General features: G+C 54.1%; 1 protein-coding gene across 2 annotated transcripts in view; it reads left to right on the top strand.

Moving 5' to 3' along the window:
• The window catches only part of COL4A2 (collagen type IV alpha 2 chain), a 174,997-nt gene that overhangs the window by 128,049 nt on the left and 33,334 nt on the right, over positions 1-13,614 (top strand). For both annotated transcript variants that reach the window (XM_053889011.1, XM_019443909.2), the window contains exons 21-27: positions 4,657-4,749; positions 5,881-6,044; positions 8,882-8,954; positions 9,046-9,152; positions 10,922-11,123; positions 11,489-11,548; positions 13,078-13,134. In XM_053889011.1, coding sequence (XP_053744986.1) covers positions 4,657-4,749; positions 5,881-6,044; positions 8,882-8,954; positions 9,046-9,152; positions 10,922-11,123; positions 11,489-11,548; positions 13,078-13,134 — 756 coding nt within the window. The remainder of the gene's footprint in view (positions 1-4,656; positions 4,750-5,880; positions 6,045-8,881; positions 8,955-9,045; positions 9,153-10,921; positions 11,124-11,488; positions 11,549-13,077; positions 13,135-13,614) is intronic.

Here is a 13,614-nt window from a genome sequence, read left to right as displayed (position 1 = left end):
TTTCTTCCTGTGTGATATGGTCCATAGTTTGTCAGCCTCCTTTCGAAACATCTGACTTTCAGTTTCCTGGCACCCTGCCCCATCCCAATAATCTCTGGGAGCTTCCTGTCTTCGGAGAGGGGGAGCCTCACATTGCCAACAGGTAGTGTTGGATTTCAGTGTAAAGGTCAGGTTCAGATCTGTGCTTTTGGTGCTTTGGGAAGACTGCTTCTCTTTGCCATCTCTAGAGGAAAGATGTTGGGGGTTAGAGAAGTGTATCTGCACATACACCTCCCATTGAAAAATCAGCAGTCCCGGGGGCGCCTGGGGGGCTCGGTCGGTTAAGCCTCCTACTTCGGCTCAGGTCATGACCTCACAGTTTGTGAGTTCGAGCCCGCTTGGGGCTCTGTGCTGACAGCTCAGGGCCTGCTTAGGATTCTCTCGCTCTCTCTCTCTCTCTGTCCATCCCCCCTACCAGAATAAATAAACTTTAATAGAAGAGCTGTAAAAATATCAGCAGTCCCCTCTCTGATTCCACTTGGTGTTGCACAGATTGCTATGTGATGTGGTTCTCCTGCTCCAACTCTCCTCTGACCGGCAAAGCCAAATTGTCACATTCTTCTGGAAATTTTTAGGTGCAGATATTTCCCTGGGATTTGCCAAATCATTTGAGCAGTGTTGTCTTTAATATATTTTTAGCCTGGAAGTAATATTTATTCCTGTGACATCGTTGATAATGGCTAAGTTTCTGTGAGCATGATATTTCCTGAGCAAATGTTATCTGTTAAGTTTTCCTCTCTGGGAACAGAACATGATGTGTTAAAAATTTTTTAAGCACGAAGACTTGCCTCTTCAGAAGACTGACTGAAGGCTGACCTTGCCCCAATTCCTGTAACCAAATTTCGTTTTGCTAAAGATACAAACACCATCTTGTTTTACAAATCCTGCTCGGTTAAGACCGTGATTTGCTAACGTCAGTTAGCTGTAAACAAATCAACCACTTTCTTGTGCGTATTTTATCCAGAAAATACATAGAATAGTGTCCAATAACTTTTATCAACTTACGATATTAAAAGCATAGAACTTAAGTTCTCCTTGAAATATTTATTCTCCCCTGTGAGACACGTTGTTTCCCAATTGCTTTTGTAAAGCGATCTCTTGCACAAGAAGTAGCCAACCACAATGGCCTCTTAGGATTTTTGTGCATAATGTAATATCAGTGACCTTGATTCCCACAGATCTCTCCAAGTCTCCCCCTGGAATGACATTGTTGGATTCCTTTCTTGTTAACCGCATTTCATCCTGCTTTATGTGTTGCTACTAATGAAAACCAGAATTCTTAGCCTTTTGCCGTTCCTGTAGAATCAAACCGTGTTGGCAGTTTTTCTTCTCAGCTAAATACTTTGCTCGCTCTTGGTTTGAACCGAGTTCACGGAACCGAGGATGGGGGCAGTCCTGTCGTTTTCTAGAATAAGTCAGAATGCTCACAGCTTTGTTGTGGCCACTGGCCTCTTCAGGAGAATCATCCTGGAAATGTCTAAGAGGTGCCCTGCTGTCCTATAGGACTTGTCTGAAGTTACGAATTTATTAGGCAAAGAGAGCACTTAGGAAAGAGGCAGCATGGCCCCTTATGACGGCCACGCCGTGCCTCTGTGACTGGATTTGCAGTGTCAGCAACACTCAGTGTTTGTGTCAAACATAAAATGCCAACATCCCTGAGATATCCGTGGCCACACGCCTACCTGTGCTCTGCACTTCTTACAACTTCAGGAGATGTAAAATAAAGCCCACAAAAAAAAGTATTATAAAATAAAAAGGAGGCGTCTGGGTGGCTCAGTTGGTTGAGCGTCCGACTTCGGCTCAGGTCATGATCTCACGGTTTGTGAGTTTGAGCCCCACGTCGGGCTCTGTGCTGACAGCTCGGAGCCTGGAGCCTGCTTCAGATTCTGTCTCCCTCTCTCTCTACCCCTCCCCCGCTTGCATTCCGTCTCTCTCTCCCTCTCTCTCTCTCAAAAATAAATAAACATTAAAAACATTTTTTAATTATAAAATAAAATAAAGCCCCCAAAGTCACCGCAGCCTGAATGCCCTTGGCCTGGTCGCCAGTGACCTGAGGAGCAGGTCCCAGGGCTCCATCTTGCTCATGGGCACAGGATGCAGGTGGCAGGCTTTCTTCATGGGCTGGCCCTCTGTGCCCCCCCTCCCCACTATCTCACTGGCTGTTCTCTTCAAGGCGCCTTTGCTGGCCCCTCCTTCTCCCGCCTACACAGTCTGGGAGGTGACAGGGTTCCTTGAAGTTTGGTCTTGGACCCTTGTCTTGTACCCCCACCCACTGGACCCCCCAGTTAAGGTGACCTTAAGCTCAGGCCGTTTGCCCGCACTCCCTGTGTCCCCGATCCAGTTCTGTATTGAGCCCCCGACTCTCACAAACTGTCATCCGTCACATGGCCGCCTGGCTTGTCTCACAGACATCTCGAACTTTGTGTGTCCACACTGAACTCTGGGTCTCCTGCCGCCCGGCTCCCCGACCCGACACACCCCGTGCTGGGCCTCGTCCCCGCCCTGACACACACACACAGACCCGGAGCTTGGCCCACAGCCTCGCTCGCCCACACACTGGACCCATCGCCAGGTCCCACGGACTCTGCCTCTGCAGTCTGTCCACCACTTTTCCCCCACGCCCCCTGTGCTACTCGAATACACACCGCGCCTGTCTGCTATAGTCAGCCCGCTCATCACCAGCCTCCACTCAACTGTCTGCAGGGGTAGCATGTAGATTTTTAACCCATAAACTTGTGTGACATCCCCCCTCAGAACTCCTTAATGGCTCCCTATTGCCCTTGGAGAAAACCCCAGCCCCTGGCATTCCCCTCCAGTTCCTGGCTTTCCTCCCACCTCAGGGGCTCTCGGGTGCGCTGTTCTCTCCGGAGCGATCCCCGGTGCCCACGCTCGGCCAGCTCCCTCTTGTTCCTTGGGTCCTGGGCCAGCGCCTAGACCGGGCTTTCCTGACCCCCCATTCTGAACAGGCTGTCTCTACTGCTCTCCCTGACAGCTCCCTGTTCACGTGGCACCGGCCCTCATTTGAACTTCCGTGTGGGTTTGTTCACTAATGTGTGTCTGCTGTGTGTCCACGCATAAACCATAGGTACCGTGAGGGTCTGCGGTTTTCTCTCCAGCTGCAGACACGGCACCTGGCTCACGCAGGTGCCAGATGGGACAGATGTTGGACGCCTGAGAGCAAAGGAGAGTGATCATCTTGAATGCGTAGGGAGAGCGAGCCACACGGGACAGTAGTCGTCACCACCCTTCCATAAATATCTATCCCTACTTGGGAGGCTGCTGACGTTGAAATCCTGGTGTCCCTCTGCCAAGCAGTTAGCAAACGTTAGCACGGGTGTTTCCTCTCCTTCCGGTCTCCCTAGTGGCCTGTTTCCCTCTCCCTCCCTGCAGAATGGCAGCATGTGTCCCAGTGTAGGGCGGGGGAGGTCTGGATCTGGGGCTGCGAGCCTGAGCCTCGAGCCTCACCGGGTTTGGCCCTGAGGACAGACGGGGTAGGGGACCCTCCAATCCTTCCGGGCCCTGCTGGTGTCTAGGAGTGCGCGGCTCGTTCTCACCACAAGGTGGCGCTGCCGTCCAGTAGACGCGGCCAGAAGGTGGGTGGTTCTAATCCCTCCACATATTCCTGCTCGGAATTAGCTTAGCAGAGCTTCTGAGGGGCCCTGAGCCTAGTTACTGGGGGTGAGGGTCGGGAAAGGGGAGGTGAGGTTGCCGGAGCCACATGGTCCCCTGTTCTCTGCATTAACTACACAAACCCGGCTGTGCACCTGCTCCAGGGGGATAGTTAGAGAACCGAGGTAGTTTTAATATCTTACTCTGTTTTCTGTCTTTTGGGGACACCAGACTTGTGTTGGTCTTGGATTACAAGCCTTTAGCACATAAACAGATATGTGGTCGAATACACAGAAATATTGTAAAGATACCAGTTGTCCCCACGATGTATAAATGCCCATAGAATTTTTTACATGTAAATTGCTTTTTTTTTAATTATTGTAAAAGAATGTGTTTACTATTCAGAGTTTGAAACTATATAGAAGACTAAAAAGAAGAAAATACAATTAGTAAAAATAAAATCTTAAGAAACTAAAAAATAAATCACTTTTTTTGAAAAACAATAAACTAAGGGGCACCTGGGTGGCTCAGTCAGTTAAGCCTCTGACTCTTGATTTTGGCTCCGGTCATGATCTCGCAGTTTGTGGGTTCGAGCCCCACATCGGGCTCTGTGCTGACAGCACGGAGCCTCCTTAGGATTCTCTCTCTCTCTCTCTCTCTCTCTCTGCCCCTCCCCTGCTCATGCTCTATCTCTCTCTGTATCAAAATAAATAAATTTTTTTTAGCGGAATAAAATACATGGTAGAAAAGTGAAAGCCTTTCCTTGGACTCAACATTTCCCAAAAGCAAAGGTTTTTATCTCTAGACTTCAATAGAAAAGCTGAACACCTAGCCCCTCTCATTTCCTTGCATCCCTGGGAGCTGTGGCCACAGAATGGCCCAGAGGGTGTCCTGGGATGGAGTCACACCCTGTTGGGGGACCTCGCGGTAAGCCTTCCAGCACTGGGTCCGGGGAGACGTGGGGTCTCCACACCGTGCTCACGGGCCGCCCTTGGATCTTCTCCTTAGGTTTCCTTTTCGGCCTTAAAGGAGCGGAAGGAAATGTGGGCTACCCTGGCCCTTCTGGTTTCCCGGGGGCTCGCGGACAGAAAGGCTGGAAAGGTAAGGAACGTCGAGAGCACCGGAGGAAGGGCGGGAGGCCATGACCCCTCTCACTGGCTCTGACGTGAGACAACCCTCCGCGTCCCCCTGCGCCTCCTTTCTCCCACGGTGTTACTGGAGCTGAGGTGCATGGCACCCACCACCCGGCCCTCCGTCTGCGCTCCCTCCTCCCATCTGTGTCTCCGCCTGCACCACTGAACCTTCTGGGAGTGCGGAGCCCACTACGGAGCCAATGAATCCATGATTCCTCTAAGGGCTCAGCGCCAAGGCCGCGTAACGAGCACCTGCGCAAGCTTGTCCCCTACGGAGTTCCCTTAGACTAGGCCTGGCTGCCCATCTCCCCGAGTTAGGGACTAGTCACCACAGGGCAGACGCCCTGGGCTCACCCTCGCTGCTGGTGGAGGTGCGGTCGACCGAGCAGAACAAAGGGGTTTCTGTGTACAAAATACGACGCGCCTGGGGGACGCTCCGTCTCTGGGAGGCGGCCGCCCAGAGGCCCCAAGCAGCACACCCCAACCTTTGTGGCTCACACGGGACGTGAGGGTGTGTTGGCGCCCGGGGGAGGGGAGGTGGTGACTGCAGAATCACTCACCATGGAGGGCTGCAGAGGACTCCTCTCGTGAGCTCCCGCCTGCCACCTGTGCCCTGGGGAGCACCCGCCACCAACAGTGGGTTCCCCGGGCCCCGCCACAGGCACACAAAGAAGGGAGGTCACAGATTTCTTCCCTCCCACCCGGGATCCTGGCTCTGAACCCACCGCTCCAGCCAGGCACACCGCCCCCCACCCATGGCCCCCCTTTGTCCCAGACCCTGGAGCCTTGTCTGCCCCCCGCCCCTGACCTGGGAGGCCCGTGGTGGCCTCTGGAGCCCCTGTTCCTCAGCTCCACACACAGCTCTGTAAACGGCCTGTTGGGTAACATGTTGGGTAAACGTGGCAGGGTTCTGCGTCCCGGGGAGTAACTCACATTCCTCATCCAGGAAACGGGGGTAATGGGTAACAGTCCCCCGAGCACGGGAGGTCCCCGAGTGCCCCCTCCTCAGTCCAGCCCCCACCGCCCTGGACTTTTTCCCCTGGGAAAGCACGTGCTTCACGAGCACATAGTGAGTCTTCCCGCCTCCCTTGTGTTGCAGGTGACGCTGGGGACTGTAAGTGCGCAGAAGGCGACCAGTTCATCGGGGGCCTCCCGGGGCCACCAGGACCCAAGGGCCTTCCAGGCATCAATGGGGAGCCTGGGAAGAAAGGGAGCCAGGGAGACCCCGGCCAGCATGGCATCCCTGGGTTCCCAGGGTTCAAGGTGAGACACCAGTCCCATCAGAGCTGATAGGTTGTCCTTGACGGCTTTTGTCTATTAAATGAACGCAGATTTAGACCAGCAACGCTCACCCCCCGCCCAGTGCTCCATCCAAAAAGGCCACGTGCTCCGGGAGGAACCTCGAAACGTTCACTGGTGAGAATGTGAACGGCGTGGCCACTGTGGAAATGTCCAGGACAGGCAACTCTAGAGACAGGAAGCAGACAGCAGTCACCGGAGGCTGGGGGAAGGGGAGGGGCAGTGAGTGTTTCATGGCTCTGGGGTTTTCTGGGGGAGGTGATGAAATTATATAATAGTGACGGTTGCACAATCTCGCAATTATTGCAGTTGTTTTCGTTGCACTAAAAAAACCCCAAATTGCGTGCTTCAAAATGGTAAATTTTATGGTGTATAAATTACATCTCAAAAAAATTTTAAAAACCTAGCATTTTGGATGTAAAGCATCTTACTTACAGAACATTCAGATTTGGTACAGAACTGATTAAGCATTTTATGAAGTCTCTCTGAACCAGATTAAAAAGTGAGACCCCCCCCCCCAAGTAAACCATGAATTTACACGAGTGTGTGAACTTACCTGCCCATGGATTCCTTGTGTGTATCACACCTTTATTTTAGATCACGCCTAGGATTTTAGTTCACACCAATGAAAAGAATATCTGTAGATCTTTCCTGGGCAAGAGGTTTTAACCAGTGACTTCAAAGCCAGTATCAGCTAAAGCCAAAGAAATTATACAGCATTTATTTTACATAAGAGACAATCGCAATAGACTTATAGTGTGGAAAGTCTATCATTTTACTTATTCAGCCAATAGGGGAAAAGTTGCTCAGGACACTTGACCAAGGACAGAATGACCTGGCTGTGTGACCTGGTGCCGGGGAAAGGCAGCCACACGCAGCTGCTGATACAGAAGGTTCCGACTTATAATCGCTTTGTGACACAGGAGCTTTGAGGGCGAAAGGAGTTCCAGAGCACCTGTTCTCTGCTTCACACCTTGAGATTCCTCAGGATAACACAGTACTGTTCAACTAGAACAGTAGGGGCTATGATACCGTCTCTGGGCAGCTGGGTGGCTCAGGCGATTAAGCGTCCAACTTCGACTCGGGTCGTGATCTTGCAGTTTGTGAGTTCGAGCCCCGTGTCGGGCTCTGTGCTGACGGCTCAGAGCCTGGAGCCTGGTTGGGATTCTGTCTCCTCCTCTCTCTGCCCTTCCCCTGCTCATGCTCTGTCTCACTCTGTCTCTCAGTAATAAATAAACGTTAAAAAAAATTTTTTTTAAATGATACCGTCTCCCAATCAGGGAGTTCTCAGCATGTAAATGCATATGCGGTGAGAGTTCCACAATTACTACTGGCCAAACTAGTAGGATCTTCGGCTGTTTATAAAATGATCGAGTATCTCCTAGAAGCCAAAAGGATCCCATTTTGTGCACCGGGGTGTCTGACATCTTCCAAGGGTACACGCTTCCCCCAGCTGTGTGACACACACCCACGGCATTTTTGTTCAGAGACCTCGGGTATCGTGTTTGTTATCCTGCATTTAATTATATGTTTATGTGTCTGGCACGCCTGCTACAGGAGAAATGCCAGGGATGGTTTCTGGTTTTTTTACTGCCTGTGCTGCTAGAGTGTGGGAGAGTGAAGCATGGGAGTCAGTCAGTAAGTGAGTTCATCCATCCACCTGTTTGCCCAGCACCTACAGACTGAGCGCTGTCTGTGTGCAACGCGCCCTCCCGGACTCGGAAACAATGTTGCCCTTTTCCGCAAAGAACTAAATCAATAAATCAAGTATCTGTGGAATTTTTCAGAACAGTCCATTTCATTAGACCAACACTGCAAGTTCTCATATTCTTGCAAATAACAGGCAAGATTTCCCAGAAACTAGCACATCACACATATTAACATCCTGGCCTGTGAATCTGCTCCTTTCTCCCCACTGAACCTAGACTGGATTTTGTGACATAAAATGTGATGTCCCTGCCATAAGCTTGTCTCTAAAGTATGATTTTTTTTCCCAACCTTAATTTCAGTCTGGAAGACGAGCCGTCCACAAAGCTCTCTTTGTCGTTCTCAGTATTGAATGAGCACAAACTTGCCTCCTTTGTACGTGGAGGCTTGGATTCTAATTAACGTGGTGAAGATTTAGCAGCCTTGGGTTTGTCTTAGGTCACCGCTTCTCAAGAGTTCACGAGCATGTGAATCCCTGGGAGTTTGTTAAAACACACATTCCTGTTCCGTACCCCAGGGTGGGGCCCAAGGTTGTGCCTTTTTTTTAAGTTTATTTATTTATCAGAGACAGAGAGAGAGAGAGAACAAGTAGGGGGGCAAAGGGAGAGGGAGAGAGAGAATCCCAAGCAGGCTCCATGCCGTCAGCACAGAGCCCGACGCGGGGCCCAAACTCATAAACCATGAGATCATGACCTGAGCCGAGATCAGGAGTCAGACCTGTAACCAAGTGACCCACCAGGTGCCCCAAGGTTCTGCATTTCTAATGAGCTCCCAGGAGAGACTGATGCTGCTTGTCGGCGGACCACACTTTGAGTAGCGAGATTCTGGTTTTCACTATCCAGCCACGTATGGCTCCTTCTGTTAAGTTTTCATTATTTGAAATTTTATTCGGGCGCTCGGTGGCCATTTGTGGCTGGTGGCTCCCAGACTGGACCACCAGGTGCAGAGCATCTCACGCATGGCAGAAGATCCTCGGGGGCAGTGCCAGGCATGATGTTGGAGAGGTTCCTGAGCTGTGTGAGCCAAAACTTGTCATCTTCCCTGGCGTCCTTAACAGTGTGAAGGAGGCAGAAACTGTGTGTTTGCTCCCACAGGGCGCCCCTGGCAACGTCGGGCCTCCAGGGCCCAAAGGGGTGAAGGGCGATTCTCGGGCAATCACCACCAAAGGTCAGTCTCTGGGCTCTGGCAGTTCCGGGACCCGCGGTCCTTCCGTGGCAGCACCTGGGTGAGTACAGTCACACCCCAAATCCCTTCCCAGGTGAGAGGGGACAACCAGGTGTCCCAGGCGTGCCTGGCCTGAAAGGTGACGACGGTGTCCCAGGGCGCGATGGGCTGGATGGATTCCCAGGCCTCCCAGGCCCCCCTGTGAGTATCTCGAGTGAGGGGCTGGGTCCACCCGGTGCAGCCTGTGTGGTTTCATGAGCACAAATCCTGTCCGTTACGAAGCGGGGAGTTAGGTCGGAAGCCACGCCCAGAGGGAACATTCTAGGCCAACCAGTTAACAGGTGTTTCTCCTGGTGGAGGACAGAATGGGAGCCTGGGGTGGCGGCCGCTTCCTCCCGAGGCAGAACCTCCTCCAAGCTGTCCCCCGGTGCTGGTGGCCACGGCTGTCCCTCGTGTCTCCTGCCTGTGCCGACGCATCAGCTTCCCTCTGCGTATCTGTCTGTATCTGGCACTCCCGTCTGCAGGGCTCCGCCTCTCCTTACCCCGATCGCCCTCACAGACCCTCTGTCCAGAGCAGCCACGCTCTCAGGCAGGGCATCAGGACTCCAGCGTCTGGCGGGGACACAGTTCACCCCGCGACATTTCCTTCTCAGCCTCACGCCGCGGTTCCCTGTAGCGGCTCGTCTGCCGCGTTCCAAAAGCCAGGCCTCCACTGTGCCCAACGTGGGTCACTTCCAGTGTGGCCCTCGCACGCTCCCGGTGCGCTTCTCGTGGGCTCCCTGGAAACACCTGGATTATTCATAACCTAGTATTGCTTTTTTAGTTTCAACCCTGAAAACCGTTTCCAAAAAGAATTCGCGCGGCCCCCGTTGCATTGGCACGCTGCCGCCTCCGAGCTGTGCCTGAGATGGGCGGGAAACAGCGAGGGGCCATCACCTGTCAGCACTGAGTGCGGGTCCAGCCTGGGGTCCTAGGATCCCAGCTGGGCAGGGAGCCTCAGGGGCTTGGGGAGGTGGGGCTCTGCCCTGCACGGGCTGCTGCCTGCCGTGGGCGCGTCCTGGCCTCATTCTCGCTTGGACAGATGGGCTGGGATTCGCCAGCATGGCTTTGCACCGGCTCATCCAGATAGGCCCAGCGTGAAGCCCTCTGTGTTTGCCCCTGACCTGCTGACAGCTATCCTCTGACCCCCGTGCCCACAGTCCCCTTATCTCTCCATTGCCCCCTGCCTTCCACACCTGCTGGGTGGTTTCATCCACAGGGAGCACCCTGCAGGGTTGTTGTTGTTTTTTATGTTTATTTATTTTTAAGAGAGAGAAAGATAGAGTGCAGGCGGGAGAGAGACAGAGAGAGAGGGAGACACAGAATCCGAAGCAGGCTCCAGGCTCTGAGCTGTCAGCACAGAGCCCGACGCAGGGCCCGAACCCACAAACCCTGAGATCATGACCTGAGCCGACGTTGGACGCCTAACCGACTGAGCCCCCACGGCGCCCCGCACCCTGCCTTTTTGGTCCTGTCTCACCTCCTTATTTCCAGTGAACACACTGCTCCTTCTGGCCCAAACCAGACTCCTTTTTCCAACGACATATCACCCCTGTGGATAGTGGACATGTCACACCTGCCTCATCATGACAGTGAGAACAGTCTGTTCCTACTCCTGTTGATGATCTGGGCTTGCACCTAATTCCCCCTCAGGATTCTTCCTTGTGAATGAAGGTCCCGACTGAGGAGGGCGAGAGGCTTAGGAAGAGGAAAGCAAATACTCAGATTTGTGTGCCTCCCGTTGTGTCACTCGTGCACAAAACCTGCCTTCATCCCAAGCTCGGTTAGACTGTGACTGAGGCACCTGTGACTCTCCACCGTCCTTCGGCTCTGTGTCCCTCACACACAACTCAGGGGAACGGGAAGGAGAACCGGGATATGGCCATTGAGGTTCCCACGTATTTTAAGAGATAAACTGAATTTTCACGCAGGGTGACGGCATCACAGGCCCCCCAGGGGACACCGGTTACCCAGGAACACCGGGCACGAAGGGCGCTCCAGGAGAGAGGGGCCCCCGGGGATTGGGCCTGCCCGGCCCCAAAGGCGAGCGCGGTTTCCCTGGAGATGTGGGATCACCTGGACCACCAGGCTTTCCCGGGCCCGCTGGTCCCCCGGGTGCTCCCGGACAGATAGGTACGGAGGAGTCCTCTCTGTATCTTTCAGTCGTGGGACCTTCCCCTTCTTCAGCAGATGTATAAATTCCCCTGGCGTCACGGGACAGTCCATGTTGCACCATCAGTCATGGACACAGACAAACCAACGCGGGGTTTTCCTGGCCGACCACAGTCAGGTCACCCTCGGGTGGGCCTGTCCCTCCGGTGCCCTGGTCACGGGGGCTCCACACACCGTTCAGGCGTGCACTTCTGGATTCCCTGCCGTCCCAGCCACACACACACCCCCCCCCCCCCGCCCAGCCCAGCAGCACACGCCCTTGGATAGGTTGGCAACTCTCGGTTGCTTCAGAATCGCCTCACCCCTGCATTGTGTCTTGCTCCCAGACTGCGATACAGGTGTGAAAAGGCCCATCGGAGATGACGGACAGAAGACCGTGCGGCCAGGTACCGTGATGGAGACCAGGAGGCTCTAGGACACTTGAAAGATTTGGGTTTGTAAGATGGGCCACTAACGAGTGAGTGGCTGCCGTGAGCTCCCGCAGGTCGGCACCCCTCCGTCAGCTCGTCATCCGGGGGAGGGGACGCACGGTGAAACACGGACCTGCCAGGCTTCCCACCGGTGCGAAGCCCCAGGCTACCGTGCTGATAAAATACCGTCACACTTAGAGTGTATGCATACATTCGTGTGTGTGTGTGTGTGTGTGTGTGTGAGCTGTATTCGCTGGCTGTGTGTGGTGAAAACTGCTCCAGATGTCTGTCAGAAGAGAGTGTGGTCTAGTGATGAATGAGTGCTAGAAAGCACAGGGGCTGCCCGATAACAAAGGGATGTGCAGGGACCCTGTGCCGAGGCCTAGTGGTGGCAAAACAGGGGAGAGATGCCATCGGAGGCGGGCCCAGCCGGCACAGAGGGCCAGAGTCTCCAGGGCGTGTCAGGAACCGCAGTGGGAAGCCAGGAGGTGTCCAGAGTACGAAGGGCGTGCCAGCCTCGGGAGGGTTTTGAAGAGACCGGCAAAGAGGTTGGCGCAGAGTTCAGGATGCTCGTAGAACATGTGGCAGCAGTAGGTCCCAAGCGGCCGACCAAAGTTTGGGTGTGAGCCTCAAGATCGAGGTCAGGGTTGGAGACGTAGCATCAGGACGTGTGGGTCTCCCGCGTGAGGTGGGGTGGACGTGTGGGAACAGACCAGGCATGTGCGTGCAGAGCAGGAACGTCACCTGCAGGCCCTCGGAGAGCTGGTGGGAGCGTCCCTGGGCATGAGGGTCTGGGGGGGAGGCCGTGCCCTCAGGACATCCTGTCCCTCTATTCTGATGAGCTGGGCTGGCCAGCGTGCACCTCGGGGACCCCTCGTGCGTCAGAGGAGGCCAGGGCCTGGGCAGACAGACAAAGCACGTCTTGGAGAGCTGCTGTGTCTGTGAGGGGCTCTCTCAGATGAAGGCCACAGTACCACCACGTGATGCCCCCACCCTCGTCCACACCGCCCGAAAGTGACTGCAGCCCGGGTTTCATTTCTCAAAGCAGCTAACGCACGTGGCCAATTCTGAAACTATTCAAAGTCACAAAGCAGAAGTCAAAGAATTCCTTTCGAAATTGCAAGCTGTCTCCATCCACTGGTGACCGTTCCCAGACACAAGAAAGGCAGTCACACTGACAGACTAGGATGGACCCAGACTAGCTCAGTTGTGCCCAGGTGTCGCCCTAAGTGTGGGGATGTAGCATCGCCAGCCCCGTGCTGGCTTTATTGGACTGGGTCGACTTCGTTGGCCTTAGTACTGATATTCTGATTCATTGCACGGTGAAACTATACCTTCCTTTACGTTAGAATCAAGATTCATTAAATTGTTAAGTTACTCTGATCACAGAGTGGTAGCCGGTTTTCAGGGCTGGTGCTTCTGACCTTGGCAGGGCCCACAGCCGTGAGAGTCGGTGTGAATGATCGCGCCCCAACTTGTCTTTCTTTCTTCCTGTTTCTTCCCAGATTGCGTCGGAGGACCCAAGGGAGCACCAGGCCTGCGGGGACCCCCAGGCCCCACAGGTAAACGGGGTGTTTTCCAGCCTCCCCTTGTGTCCTCCTCATCCTTCTGGCCCCTTTGCTCATCCCCCCGCTGCCCCTGCACCCCTCCCCGCCTCTGGACATTGCCACGTTCCACAACCTTGGCACATGACTGCAGACCTCAGTCACCTGGGTAGGGAGGCAGCCTTTTCCTCTTCGCCGTGGAAAATGCATGTGGCGACTGACGCCTAGTTGAGCCCCGGGCTAGAGGAGCGAATTCTTACTGCACAGAACCCAGCCCCCACCACGGCACCAGCCTCAGTGGGCACCAAAGAGTGGCAGAGACTGGCCCGCCGCTTCCAGACTGGAGGAAGCTCGCTTCTGTGCCTCTTCTCCCCCTTGGTGTCCCAGCCTTTGTGGGACGAACCTCTGGGAGGGGATTGTTTGTTCTGGGTTTTGACGGAGGGGAACAGAAGTTCACAAGGCCAGCGGTGCATCTCGGCAGCCCCATGTGGCTACTGG

This window comes from Panthera pardus, unplaced genomic scaffold, assembly GCF_024362965.1.
Source record: "Panthera pardus isolate Hobbes unplaced genomic scaffold, ASM2436296v1 HiC_scaffold_1, whole genome shotgun sequence".
Classification (NCBI taxonomy): domain Eukaryota; kingdom Metazoa; phylum Chordata; class Mammalia; order Carnivora; family Felidae; genus Panthera; species Panthera pardus.
The sequence above is the reverse complement of the archived record's forward strand: the minus strand, read 5'-3'. Positions and strand labels throughout refer to the sequence as shown.